The 13,774-nt window shown below is 39.3% G+C and overlaps 2 protein-coding genes and 1 long non-coding RNA gene across 3 annotated transcripts in view; 2 read left to right on the top strand and 1 right to left on the bottom strand.

Annotated features, from left to right (window-relative positions):
- On the top strand, window positions 1–7,725 carry LOC143445205 (uncharacterized). Its single transcript, XM_076944133.1, has 19 exons — window positions 1–160; window positions 390–512; window positions 609–697; window positions 854–996; window positions 1,423–1,507; window positions 1,679–1,770; window positions 2,648–2,684; window positions 2,975–3,101; window positions 3,323–3,429; window positions 3,602–3,749; window positions 3,941–4,034; window positions 4,832–4,904; window positions 5,108–5,173; window positions 5,304–5,381; window positions 5,576–5,694; window positions 5,832–6,306; window positions 6,596–6,658; window positions 6,899–6,967; window positions 7,100–7,725. Exons 1-19 carry the CDS (start codon window positions 111–113, stop codon window positions 7,240–7,242), a joined length of 2,181 nt encoding a protein of 726 aa, XP_076800248.1. The 5' UTR covers window positions 1–110; the 3' UTR covers window positions 7,243–7,725.
- Window positions 7,363–13,327, bottom strand: LOC143445206 (uncharacterized). Its single transcript, XR_013113797.1, has 2 exons — window positions 13,259–13,327; window positions 7,363–8,793 (listed from the first exon to the last, which is right to left on the bottom strand). It is a non-coding gene; the product is annotated as an uncharacterized LOC143445206 (long non-coding RNA).
- LOC143445204 (sarcosine dehydrogenase, mitochondrial-like) overlaps window positions 12,590–13,774 on the top strand; it is a 10,815-nt gene continuing 9,630 nt past the window's right edge. Inside the window, exons 1-2 of the mRNA XM_076944132.1 lie at window positions 12,590–13,128; window positions 13,296–13,546. Coding sequence (XP_076800247.1) covers window positions 13,037–13,128; window positions 13,296–13,546 — 343 coding nt within the window. The 5' untranslated portion in view covers window positions 12,590–13,036. The remainder of the gene's footprint in view (window positions 13,129–13,295; window positions 13,547–13,774) is intronic.

A 13,774-nucleotide genomic window follows, 5' to 3' on the forward strand; every position in this document is an offset into this window, starting at 1 on the left:
TAAAAAAGTCTTAGTTTTTGTAATTATGTGACATTTTACTTACGTTTTGCAGAAAACAAAAACAACTATTTATTGAACAAGTTGATTGTAAAGCAATATATTTAAGCAATATGTCAATGTTATGCTTAGAAGAGAAAACTACGCCTTCCATGCTAAGAAGGTAAATTTTTGTTTATGTGATGTTAATTTGACCACATAATGTTTTGCTAGGTTATTTTATTAGCTTCTAAGTAAAAATTATGTTTTTTTTCTTAACAAACTACTTCTTTTTAAGTTTGTACTTAAGAATGTCTGTCTACGAGACTATGATATGAGCTACTGATTTTGTTAAACAAAGTGTCAAGCTTATTGCAATGTGCTGAAGGTATTATTTTTATTCTTTTCCACAGGCAGAGGAGGAGAGAAAAGAGCAGAGATGCTGCTCGATGCCGTCGGACGAAAGAGTCACATACTTTCGATGAAATCTGTGACACCATCCCTATTGCACAAGACGTTGTTAATCACCTTGACAAGTAAGTTTGATATTGAAATATATTGCTTCAATATTTGTTGCAAATTTGGAATTATCAGTTATGTTGTAAAATTTTATTGTGCTGTGTCTTATGCAGGTCTGCGGTCATGCGACTAGTAATCAGCTACATTAAACTACGCCGGTCACTTGCTGGTGGAAAATGTACAGTCACCAATAAGCTACCAGGTTAGCATTGCCATGAATTTTGTATATATGTATATGTTTTTATTTGTGTTTTGCAAATTTTTGTATGTAAATGAAATTTAAGGCAGTTTCTTGTAAATTCAAGAATGGTCTAAACTGAACCAGAGTATATGATTAATGGTGATGTTATTGAAATAGATGTGAAAAAAGAGTTCCGTTATGATCCAGTAACCGATGATGATTATGTCAATGCATTAAATGCATTTATTCTCGTACTTTCGGATGAATTGGATGTACTCTTTGTATCTGACAACGTTAAGGAATACCTGGGCCTTTCCAAGGCAAGTATAAAGTGTAGACTGACCAGCCCTTTTATGTTATGTGTTGTGACGTCGTATTTGAGCCATAACACGTGTACCTAGTAACCCTTGTCGCGTTAGGAATACCACAATCTTTGAGCTTATTAACAATATGTTGTATCACCCACCATATGTATATAATAGCTAAGTGAACGCTGAAGGTAAAAAAGTATCACAAACCGATGTCCTTTTAACCTTGATGCATAAGGATGACGCAACTCTGGTGTAATGGCGGCCATTGTAATAACAATGCTGGTTCTGGTGTATATTTATTTAGCAACGGTATATTGTTTTGTCTGGCAATATTAGTTTAAATTTTCTCACCACTGATAAGGCTTGGGCATGACTTTAAACTTGAGTATTCCAGATCCTACCGCCACAAATAACACTGTTTTTTGTTCTCTGTAGCTGGATGTGATTGGGCAGAGTATACTTTCATTTACACACGAAGGTGACCATGACGAAATCCGTAACTGCTTCAAAAAATCAGAAGGTATGTCTTTTACGGTCACATGATGTTCAGTCGCTACGTATACCGTGACGTCACGGTGACGATGCTCGGTTCGGTATATTGCGCAACCAGCCGCGGATATTGCTGTTGTATGTGTGTGTGTGTGAACTTTGCACTACAGCTCGATCGATATTCATTGAATTTTGTTTGCAGAAAAAGAACTTTGGCAAACATTTTTCCTGCGAATGAAAAGCGCCCTAACCATTAACGGAAAGAGTATTAATTTGAAATCAGCGTCCTACAAGGTAAGAGTGTTTTGCGTTAAATGAAAGTACTGTAGTTATTATTGATTAATATTTAAATGTCATTTGTACACCTTCAGGTTGTTATTTTTGGGTTGTTTGTTTGTTTGGCAGAATAGCTTGCAGATAACTGTTTTATTTTTGAATGCGTGTCGAAATCGGAGTCAATCGTGCAAGAGATTAGAATCAATACGACATTTTTCTTGTTGTTACTTTCAAAAGCATGCAATTATTTTGGCCTATTTATCAGCTAGTGTTAAGCCTCCATCGAGCTCTTTTCACTAGTCACGTCTCCACTGGCGCTTTTTTTCTTTTTCGCTTTGTCTCTCTCCTTTGCTCTCTTCAGCTTGGAAGCCTTACATGATTTCTCGAACATTCTGACACAACATAGGACAACAAAAGACTCCTACAATAGTTACGAAGTATTAAACACACTCTAGCGCTTTATTATACGGCGATTTTGGTCTGTAAATATTATTGTCTCAGCGTTGGTGGAACTCGATCGTTTTACCGTGACTTTACAGCGAGCGAGCAATTTCTCCTACCGTATTTTGAAAAACAGCAACGTCTCTTTCGAGGGCAGAAGGCTATATTTCTTTCATGTGTGAGTTGGGCATTGGTCGATGACCTTTCACTAAAATACCTCTTCTTTCAAAAGCGATTACTGACAGTTCAAAGTTGCTAAGCTTAAGTAGATATCTCGCCAGTTTTTTGGGGAATTAGCAGATAAATTTTTTGTATGTTCGTTCATACGTTGTTCATTGTGTGGTCTTAGTCGGCTTTTCTGTCAATAAACGTTATTTTAAGTTCTATGGGTCTTAAGTTAATGTTCTATTCTCATTTTTATTTATCATTTTAACATGCAATTTTTTTCTCGAAGGTTCTTCGCTGCAGCGGCGTTGTCCATACAGATTCAGGTAAAGATGAGGATTGTTTGTTCATCTTGTATGCAAAAATTCGGGTGGTCGCATCTATAACTTGCGTTATTTCATGATAAAATCTAATTATATTCAGTAGAGGGTCACGTAAAACGTGTTGAGACTATTACAGCAAGGTCGTTAGGGGTTGTTAGGTTATGTTTCGTGCTTTGACGTAAATACTTTGGTAAACGCAATTCACCTCTGCCTTACAGAAAACTTAAAATAATTGAACGGGTATGATCATTAGCATGCCATTCGTGCTTGACGTTTCCTTTATTTTTCTAAAGCACAACCGTACTTTGTTGCTCACGTCGAACCAATCCCCCACCCCGCCAACATCGAGCATTTCCTAGACAGCAAAACCTTCGTCACCCAGCACAGCCCAGATATGAAATTCACCTACTGCGATGACAGGTGAGGTTTTTTCTATTTCCTTCTTGTACCAAATACTGTAATGCTCACACGAGTATTGAAAATTCATCGGAGATCGCAGATTTTGATATGTCAGATTTCGGAATCTATTGCTTCCTATACCTGGCGTTTTCTCCTTGCCAGTAGGCGCCATGAAACCAGTTGGGGTCATAGACCTCATTTAACCATGGGAGAAATAAGCTAAAAATCTGGATTTTTTACAGGATCTCGGCCCTTTTGGACTACACCGAGGGCGACATGTTAGGACGGTCCTTTTTCGACTACTGTCATGCTCTAGACATTAAATCAATTCAGGACTTCTTCCAAAAACGTGAGTTGTCGCCATTTCCTGCGGTTTTGTTTTGATTTTTCCCAAACCGCAACGGAAAAAATAACACTTGCGCGCGTCAAGGTTGTTTACAATATCTTATTACGGAAGTGGTTTGATGTTATCCATCCGCACGAAATTGTGGTTTTTAAATAGGTTTGTATTATTTATGCAGTGTACAGGCTCAACCAAATAGAAACTGATCAATACCGTTTCCTTTCCAAAACTGGAGGTTATCATTGGATAGTTACGCAAGCGACTGTCATCAACAACCAGAAAAATCACACACCGCAATGTGTGGTTTGCGTTCACTACGTAATAAGGTAAGCAAGTCTCTTGACAATTTGTACTTTGGAATCGTTGCGTGGGTTAGTTTTGGGAAAATTCTGTGACTGTTGATCAATAAGACGTTAAGGTGCATTACCTTCAGTAATATATAGCGTCAAGATGACGAAACATCCGCCCTTTAATATATTTTACACCGGTTGACCTCAGTTTCATATGTCTTTTTTAGCGGTGCAATACACAGCGAAGTCGCCCTCTCCATCGACCAGTGGACTAGCAGCCAAAACATTTGTGCGCTGCCGTTCACCGACCTTCAATCAACGGTGAGTGTTTGATGTATCCTTAGATAGATAGCTTATGCTTATGAATGTAATATCAATTAACATTTCTGCAGCTCTCTATCCGGTTCTAGCAACTGGCTGTTATTTTCCATCTATTCGCGCCTGGTTTGCCATTCGCCTGCTGTTGACTTGCCTTCAGGGCATTTGCTCTTTCTTACTCTCTTTTATTATGATAAGGCACATTCTTTACTCTTCTTTCTTCTTCTGTCGTTTTGCCTCAAATACACTGGGTGGAAAGTTTTTTTTTCGTTGTAAAATTCTGGGTAAAAGGCGCGTTTTCGTTCCTTTCTAAACGAGGAAAAAATTTGACAAAATAGTGGTAAAGCTGTATGAGCGCAATTCGATCCTGTATCTGGTACTTTAAAATGGGCGGATCCGTGACGTCAATAATGCTGTTATTGCGAATAGTCTGCAGTTTTTGAAAGAATTTTGTTTTCGCAAAATCGGCTCGCTTCAAGCCAACCGCAGTGTTACCTGCCGCAAAAATTAAAATGTAAAGAAAGGAAATAAATGAATATTGTCGTAACCTTGTGCGCAACTCACATTTATTACTGCCTAATATAGCCCTTTGGATAAGGTCACAAAAAGTTAGAGTGAGAAAAACAAGATGTTTCACGAGCAAAGACTTAGACATCGCCATATTTTTTATCGCTAGCCTTTCCACCACTCTCTTCTTAGTCAATGTTGATTAATGTTTAACCTGCTTTTTTGCTTGTCGCATAATCTCATATCACTTTCCAGTCGGCTTTAATCACCCACATGATGTCATTTTTTTTCAGGAATCGTACGATGTAGATGAAGTGGAGGCAGTATCTGATGCCGAAGACCTCTTTAAACCGCAAGCTGAGAAAGGTACGACATTTGTCAAGAAAATATTTACCTAAATTTCGACAGCGAAACCTCAGCGGTTTGTCTTCCGATCAGTCATACCTGAAATAACTCTAATGAGAAAACACTCTCGTTTTAAAAACGAGCCTAAATTAGTGGCAGGAAATTAACTTAATCACCGAGGGTTATTACTGCTTTCACAACGTATTGTTGATATTTTTACGTAGAACCGGAAAAGGACGACTGCAGTATGGTGCCTCTTATTTTCTTGCAAGTGGACGAAAACGATGACGGTAAAGAGCAGCAGTTTATCGTAGCCTAGTGATTTGTTCTGGTTGCAATAAGAAATAAGATGCAAAAAACATTTTTTAACTGTTGGGCAAATCCTTGCAGAATTAGGACGTTTCTGTTTATATTTTGCAGTCTACAATTGTCCAGAAATATTTCACAACGCGCCTTCGATTGGCGACCCATACACCGAATCAGACAGCCTTGTACCAGGTACACCGACGAATAACGAGCGCATTTAAGCTATAATCATCTCGTAAATATCGAGATCTTGTTGAGTGAAGTCGTTGTTCCAGTTTGTCTTATGCTCTTTCTTAACTTTACGACGTTTTGGTATGATGCGTCGACACGCTGTCTTGGGCAAAAGCGCTACTTCGGCGAAATTTTAACCTTTCATTTTTTTACAGAGAAACTGGAGGACCTGTTCAGTGACGTCGTCGTAGGCTGCGACATTCAAGGTTCAACAGCTGTCAACAACACGGTCACAGACGGTGGTACATCTGTCTTCTTTCCCAACCCTGCTCGGGTAAGTGCATTTGCAAACCGTAGCTACCTCGTACAACCCCATGTTAAGTGTAAGCTGTTTGGTTGGACCTATTTACATAGACGCTGTGGTAATACTCGTAACACTGCGAAGTCTGAAGTCCTGTTTGTTCTTCCTAGCTTCCTGCTGATAACATCGGAAGAGCAAATAACTTTCAAGAGGGGCAAAGAACACTATCCGACAACCGGTCCGACTCACATCTCACGTCCTCCGGCTCGTCCACCCCCCTTGGGTCTCTGAGCCCCTGCGACAGCGCCTATGGTGGCAGTCCGTTGCACGGACTCGAAACGTGTGACCAGCAACCAAATTATCGAAAGTCCAACCCAATCGACTTTTCGTCAATCCTGGACCCGAATTTCAAGCCGCCATGTTACCAAGCTATAAACGTGGCAAGCGACAAGTACCAAGAACATATAAGAAACCTAAAAACTGGATTGATTGAAGCCCCTCCCGACTGGCCCGTGGCAAATCGCGAAAAAGGCCAGCTAAAGCACAAGCTGCGAGCGCCTATCTTACCAGTTCCTGAACCACTGAAAAGGAGATGCTATGACTCTTCTGGGACCATGCTTCCCAGACAGACTCAAATATCGCCAGGTATGTAACTTGTATGTTTTAAATTTCATCAACATTATATTGAGCGCAAAACTCTTAAAACTTCAAAGGTCGCTTTTAAGGGTACCGCAAAATTATGGTACCAGCATGGTTGCTAATACCTAAAGAGATTTTAGTTGTAAAATAGCAATAGTTCTCAATGCTTGTAGATTTCCGAAAATTTCTTACGCAGAGTTGGATGAATTATTTATTGGTTTAATAATCCCACTTTCTAAAACATTACATTCTTAATCACAATCATCTTTACAATGTACATTTTTTGATCCCACAGTGAAGCAGCCAGCGTCAGCATTGAGCGAACTGCTACTTCCCGGAAACAGCTTCGGCTTTCACAGTAAGTTTGCCTTTTATAGAAAGGTCATCTCACGCAACGAGTTCATATGGAGCCTTGCTTCGTATTGATAAAGCTACTTAACCTTGGCTCGGCGTCTGCAAGCCTAGACGATTTATTGGAAGTCACGTTTATCGCATTTCGGGTTCATGTGATTGGTTTTTTTATGACGGAATTGTGTAGTCTTGTGGTTTCTGTCTTTTTAGTACAACCGCATATTAAAAGGTTGTCTTTGTTCTGCAGATAGCGAACCCAAGCAAGTCAGCACTTCCTTTCTCTTACAGCCCGAAATGAGCTTTACCGGCAAAGCAGGTATCAAATAAACATTAATCACACACTCCATGTCACAATTACCCTGATGTAATGAGTACTCAGTTTCAATGAACACTCCCGAAACATTCCAGTTGTCTGATTTTCATTGTGGTATGCTTTTGCTTGTTGCAGGTCTGCAAATCGCTCGAAATTTGAGCAGTAATTGCTTGCCCGAACTCTCATTACAAGACTGCGAAGTGAACGCGCCTTTATTCAACGTCGGCTATCTGCCATTAGCCTCAGATTGTGTTCATGCATTGGACGACGAACTGTAGCATAGGCTTGCGTACATGGGCGACTTTTTCGTTTGCGGAGTGTTCTACAGCGTGCCAAACTCCTACCAACAATACTGACTTGCCAATCAAGAACAAAGTGACATCGGCGACGGATAACAGGCCAAGAGATATTCTAACCATGAAAAAGTGGGTACATAGGAGCTCTTCATGGGAAACCAGCGCGAACCGCAAAATTTTATACCTTTGAGTAACTTCATTCATTCTGTGATGACGGGCAGAGGTGTTGGTCAGTAACTTTTTTCGTTGATATTTGCCAAGATTTTCATTGGTTCAGCAGTGCCGTATATCTGATAAAGGTGTTTTCTACGTAATCCTAGCTTTGTACATTAATCAGCGCCAATTAAGTGTCATCGGCAAACTTTTCGCTTTACCAATTTGATTGATGCTTGATGTTTTATGTACGAAACCATGACTAACCCTTTTCGCGTCAGTGTAGCTGTAAAATAAATCGAAGCTGTTCGATGATGTCTTGTTGCTTAAATATAGCAAATACAGAGCGTAGATTTTGAAAGTCAGTTTCAGTTGAAATTTTCTGCTGGTTTAGTATTTTTGGCTTTTTCGTCATACAATGAAAATACCAAGCCAGAAGTGACCAAGCTTGAGGTTACGGAATGACGTGTCCAGGTTTTGCGGTGAGCCGCCTGTCTTGGTATATACGCAGTACAGAAGTCTGAAAGTCCTGGTTTTGGTTTATTACTCCGTTACAATTTATGCTCATTGTTTTGTATTCTAAGATTAGTCTTAAAACACAATGTTGAAATATCTCCCAAAACAGCAATAATGCAAATTATAGCATTTGAAATCATCACAGACATAATAACGTCTATACAAGGCAATATAGGCCTACTTAGCTAAAGAGGTTAAAAGTCGAGATTTTAACATGTAGTCTACCTAATATTGTCAGCAGTGAGCAATATGAAAATTGCGTATAGCCTAGGCTTATGCTATTTAATGAGTGCACAGTTACTAACTTTGATACATGGCCGATAAACTGAAAACACGCGTAAACGAAGTTGTTGATTACGCTTATACAGTACATCAGCAAGTACGTTTTTTAGTTGTACACCGTACAAGTAAAAATTGTGCACGCATCTAAGATGGAATGCAATGCATGTAATAAATTTTACTAACGAATTGTTGTGAAACAAAATGGTTATGTGTAGGTCTACATAAAACTATACAAACGAAGAAACTAAGAACTACTTACAAAGCATGAGATTAAAAACATAAAACTATAGACTACTTAGGCTACACATGTAGGTATACGTGAAGCACTACTTTGCACAAATTTACATGCCTGTTAAGCAGTTTAAGTTACATCTTCACACTGAAATTCTGCGTTCACGGCCAATATTAAGACACGCCGGGTCCTGAGGTCCAGATTGTGCGTGTAGTAGACTACCCAAAAGATCTGCATTTTCCTGGAAAATTCCGAGCCAGGTCTACGACACGACACCGCCAGTCTCACACATAGAACAAATACACATGCGGTGATGATACTGTTCTGTTCTTGATTTTAAAGCGCGTCTCCTACAAAAGAAGATAATAGCTGAGAGTTTACATTACAGGGGTTCCCAACCTTTTTATGTTCTCGTACCACTTAGCCACCACGGATTGTCAACACGTACCACTATTTTCAAAACAAATAATTTGATCCAATGTTCGCACAGCAGCATTGTACTAATAACAATGACAGCAGGGAGCAAGATCGACAAAAGTAGCTTACTGAGTGCAGAGAATTTAGTACGGAAAGAAATAAAAGTGTTGTTCGCATATTTTAGCAACTCAAAATTAAATTGTTATACTACTATACTGTATATCGCATGCAACGGAGAGCTGCTCGCGTACCACCTGAAAAGCCCCCGCGTACCACCGATTGGGAACCCCTGGTTTACAAGGAACGAAACGTTTTCCACAGAAAATTAATTATTACGTAACAGGCTTCTGGCCTTTCCCGGCAATCCGACATAAATGCAGCATACATTTCACATACACGCAGATATTAGGACCTAAACATTTGTTTAACACGCAGATGCATGAATAAATAACATGATGCACATTGGCACTACAATTATATCGCAGTTGTGTTCAAACGGAAAACGAAGAGCGTGACTAATATAGTGGTAATGTGTTTCCTTTAGCGTTGGATATAACACGCGCACTTCCAAATTAAAGACGTTATTATTTATTTCATAAAACAGATGTTTGCTTAAACAGCCTACCTTTTTAGGCTTACCATATTTTTGTGATTGAAAAGCGGGACGCTTCAGAACAACGATCCCTATCAGATAATTATGTGGTTCATATTTTACTAGAAGTATGAGATTATGTTGGATTCCTATCGTCAGGGACAACTAAAGTAGCAAGACACCAAGAAAAACTAAAATAATGGATTTTACTAGGAAACAAAACAACGTTCAAGCATTTGTAAATTTACATAATCGTCCAATCATACTTTTCTGTAGAAAATACTTTCTTCCAGAAGTCTATATTCGACTTTATTTTCTCATAAAAATCACAGCAGGAAAAGTCAGTTTTAATTTTGCAGGTGATAAGGGCTTTCACATTCAAATGGTTTTTGCAGAAGAAAATGCAAACAAGTAACGGTACCGTACGAACTAAGTTCTTTCGATAACCTAACTGCAAAAAGATCATCTCCTCCTCCTAGCTTACTATTACTGAACACTGAACAAGCGAATGCGCTAACAATCAACTCACTACTGGACCAATTACCAGCTATAATGATGTAACAATTACTCTCACATTTAACAAAACGAAACAAGAACACGCATCGAGTATTGCTTTTCTGCAAGGTGGCTAAACAGACCAATCACATCATGCTAATATCCATGTAGTGTAGGGCAATGCTGGCTCAGTAAATTCCAAAGCAGGACTTTTAGTTGACTGACCGGGACGCCGGGACAAAGCCTTTAAAAGCGGGACTGTCCCGGCTAAAACGGGACGTATGGTAAGCTTAAGTCCTTTTGTATCTGTCAGAAAAATGCAAGCATACCGGTAGTAAAGTTAAGGTTGGTTTATTAAAGATTGCTTCACAGAATTTGGGTTATTTCTAATACTTCACCTTAAGAAAAAGAAGTTTTAGCTACGCTACAGCATACGTGCTAAGCCAGAAAATTTTCGCTAAGTGCTGAGAAATTATTAAAATTTCTACGATAAAAATAAGCGCATGCCGTATCTGTATTCTCTATTAAATACTTTTAAAGTAAATTTCAAAGCAATTTGCTAAACTTTGAAGAAAACCAAAGGCCAAATTTGAAATGCTATAACGTAACTACATGACGAGAGGTAAGTTGTACAGTACTTCTTGTCTGAAATTTCAACCACTGGACAACCTAATCTAGCTGGATAAGATCGCCAGTAAGACAGACATTTAATTGCATTTTTTCGGTGTACCGACACTTAATCACGCGACACTTTATCACGCGACGCTTAATCACCGACACTTAATCACTAGGACACTTAATCATGCGACACATAATCACTAGGACATTTAATCACGCGACACATAATCACTAGGACATTTAATCACGCGACTTGGATACTTAATCACGCGACACATAATCACTTCGATGTCGGAAAAGCGTGAGGAAAATTCAGTAATTCAAGCTCGTGTGCATCTCTCTGTGGAGTCTAATGACGAATTAAGAAAAGCTGTTCGGTGTTTACCAGCCTTAGCCATGGTCCCTTCCTCTGACGTAGACGAGTCATTTCTGATCTTAGTTGATAGCATGCCCGATCACGAGAAGATGCCTGAGCTGCTTTCGTATTTCGAACACACATATATCAGAGGCAGACGACGTCCGGGACGTGGTGAAAATTACGGCTCAGCCATCTTTCCAATCGAAAGTTGGAATCATTACGAAGCCGGGGCTGGTTGCATTGCAAGAACCACAAATGCAGTCGAAGGTTGGCATTTTGGTCTCCAAGTGCTTTTCAATGCCACCACCCGACATTGTGGACTTTCATACAGGGAATTGAAAAAGACATTCAAATGCAACGTGCAACGTTTCTGCAAGGAATTGCTGGTACTCAACCTTCTATTCCAATGCGGTATAAGGCACTGAAACTGCGCGTGCAAAACACACTTGACCGTTATCTGTCAAGCGAGATTTTAGTCTACCTTCGTGCAGTTGCTTACATTTCCCATGCATAACATTGCTGTAAATTGTAAATGTAAATAAACATTGTAAATGTGTGATTAAATGTCGCGTGATTAAATGTCCTAGTGATTATGTGTCGCGTGATTAAGTGTCGCGTGATTTAATGTCCTAGTGATTATGTGTCGGTGATTAAGCGTCGCGTGATTAAGTGTCACCAAACCCATTTTTTCTTCCAGTCTTCATTTTCAATGTGATGTGACGATATGAGATATAAAATAACCTACTGACGAGACTTTAGTGACTATGGCAGCTTTATTGACGTCGGCCATTTAAGAACATTTGCAATTTTGCATATAAAATGGACAAATGTGGAAAGCTAAGCTAAATTTGTTTGGTAAACTGTAATAATAGGCTTTGTGTACAGTGACAGTTTAACTGAAATTTCCTAAGAACAGGCATGTCCAACCGAAATGCCCTACTGGGCAATGATGACATCAGCGTTTTAACGATTTCTGCACATAAAATATCTTATTACACATGATCAAGTTCAACATACAGTTTCTATGGAAAAACAATGCAATTTTTATACCGTGAAGCACTTTGTACTTCCCGTTAAAAAGATTTTGACGAAGTAGGTCTCCAGCCAGGACGCGTCATTATTGATTTATTTTGTTCAGTTACCATTGGCCAGAGTTTTGCTCACGACTGCTGCTTCTATTAAGATTAGCTGTCATTATATTGAGCATTCAAAACAACTAAAACGTTAACTGGGTGGCATGGACATGGCTAGCCTACAATATAATTTGAAGAACAAAATTGGTTGGACGAAATGACATGACCCAAAGCACCCTACCACTTAGCCATCCACAACTACAGTACTTCTGCTTGGTTAGATGTGGGGGACGTAATTTGAAGTTTTGAACGCATCGGGTTAACCGGTCCTTACAACGCTCTAACAGTCTAACGGAACAGAATAACTTCATCACCGGACCGAGGCTTGAATGGCCAGAAAACGATTTCATAAAAAGAATAAGTTTACATACTATATCCTGCCTATTATTAACTGAATATATTTAATTTATGGTCTTGTCCAGTATTTATGATTATGTTCCGTTGATATCATTATTCCGTTGATAAACTTAACATTAACGCCCACTTGGCCACAACCCTACCGCGCGAGGCAAGGTAACTAGGTAAGAAGCAAGTCAAGTTAAGGCTGAAAGAGTTATTCTAACATGGACTGTGTGCCAGGCATCGGTTAAGGTGTGCACAAGCAAATCTATTGAGCACGACATGTGGATGTTTGCTGTTTTGTCTTTAAGCAAACATAAGCTCCAAAGTACTGCCGTACAATTTACAGATGCTATCACCCTATAGATAGGTACCACTCAACGTAGAGCTAAAGTGCAGCGCTTCAAATCACCACAGAATGTGTACATTAAACAGCAGTTGCAGATGTAGCCCGACCTTGGTAGTTAGCAGAACGGTAATAATACAGAGCGTTTGAAGGAAATATACTCGGTTTGAAACTTCATGCAAAACGTTGAAATTGCAATGACTTTGGAGGAAATATTAAATTAGTTAATGTTAGTGAGATATTTATATGAGTTTTAAAATAATTCCTGCACCCATTGACAGTTAAAGTTGCAAAGATGTTAAAAACGTTTCACATAAACCTGTCGGGTCATTTCTCATATCAGCGCTGGTCACGGTTGGCTAACTCTCATTATTACCGGAGCCTGAGGTAAACACCATGTTGTTGTGACGTTTAAACTGACTTGCATTTTGGCGACTGGTGATATCATTGTATAGTTTCTGTGGTTTTCAATGCTAGCTTCACAGTACTTAGAAGTGATATAACAAAGCATACTTACCAGTTCAAAAAGAGTTCGTTGTGTATTCGCTATACAGACCTTCGTCATCTCCAACCGCGTGCTCTTTTTATTCTACGTCAGTGAAAGACGTACCTTACGATACGTCACTGCACAAAGAGAAAGGGGGGGTGATTCATGGAACACTTCCAGCAGAAGCTGATGCCGTGGTTATTGGCGGCGGTAGCGTGGGATGCAGTACCGCATATCATCTTGCCAAAATGGGTGCTGGAAGAGTGCTGTTACTTGAAAAAGACATGCTAACAGCTGGCACAACGTGGCACACAGCTGGTAAATAATATATTAAGTTATTTAGCAACATATGTTATACTTGCTACAATCTTTGCACAACATTCGTATTGAGCAGGTGGTCGTGACATAAATTTCTAATTTAAAATTTAAAAGAATTTTTTTATGCGTTTGCGTAATGCAACATGTGAATTTTGTGTTGCAAAGGTTTCGAAACGTGTGTGTTCATCTTAGTTCCCACTCACGAGCAATTCCAACAGTGTAACAAGA

This window comes from Clavelina lepadiformis, chromosome 2, assembly GCF_947623445.1.
Source record: "Clavelina lepadiformis chromosome 2, kaClaLepa1.1, whole genome shotgun sequence".
Lineage (NCBI taxonomy): Eukaryota > Metazoa > Chordata > Ascidiacea > Aplousobranchia > Clavelinidae > Clavelina > Clavelina lepadiformis.

Excerpts from the sequence above, each read along its gene's own strand:
- LOC143445205 (XM_076944133.1), top strand. The coding sequence starts at position 111 with ATGTCAATGTTATGCTTAGAAGAGAAAACTACGCCTTCCATGCTAAGA. Across the intron at positions 3,102-3,322 it reads TTCACCTACTGCGATGACAG|GATCTCGGCCCTTTTGGACT; the intron begins GTGAGGTTTTTT and ends GATTTTTTACAG. Across the intron at positions 6,968-7,099 it reads GAGCTTTACCGGCAAAGCAG|GTCTGCAAATCGCTCGAAAT; the intron begins GTATCAAATAAA and ends TGCTTGTTGCAG.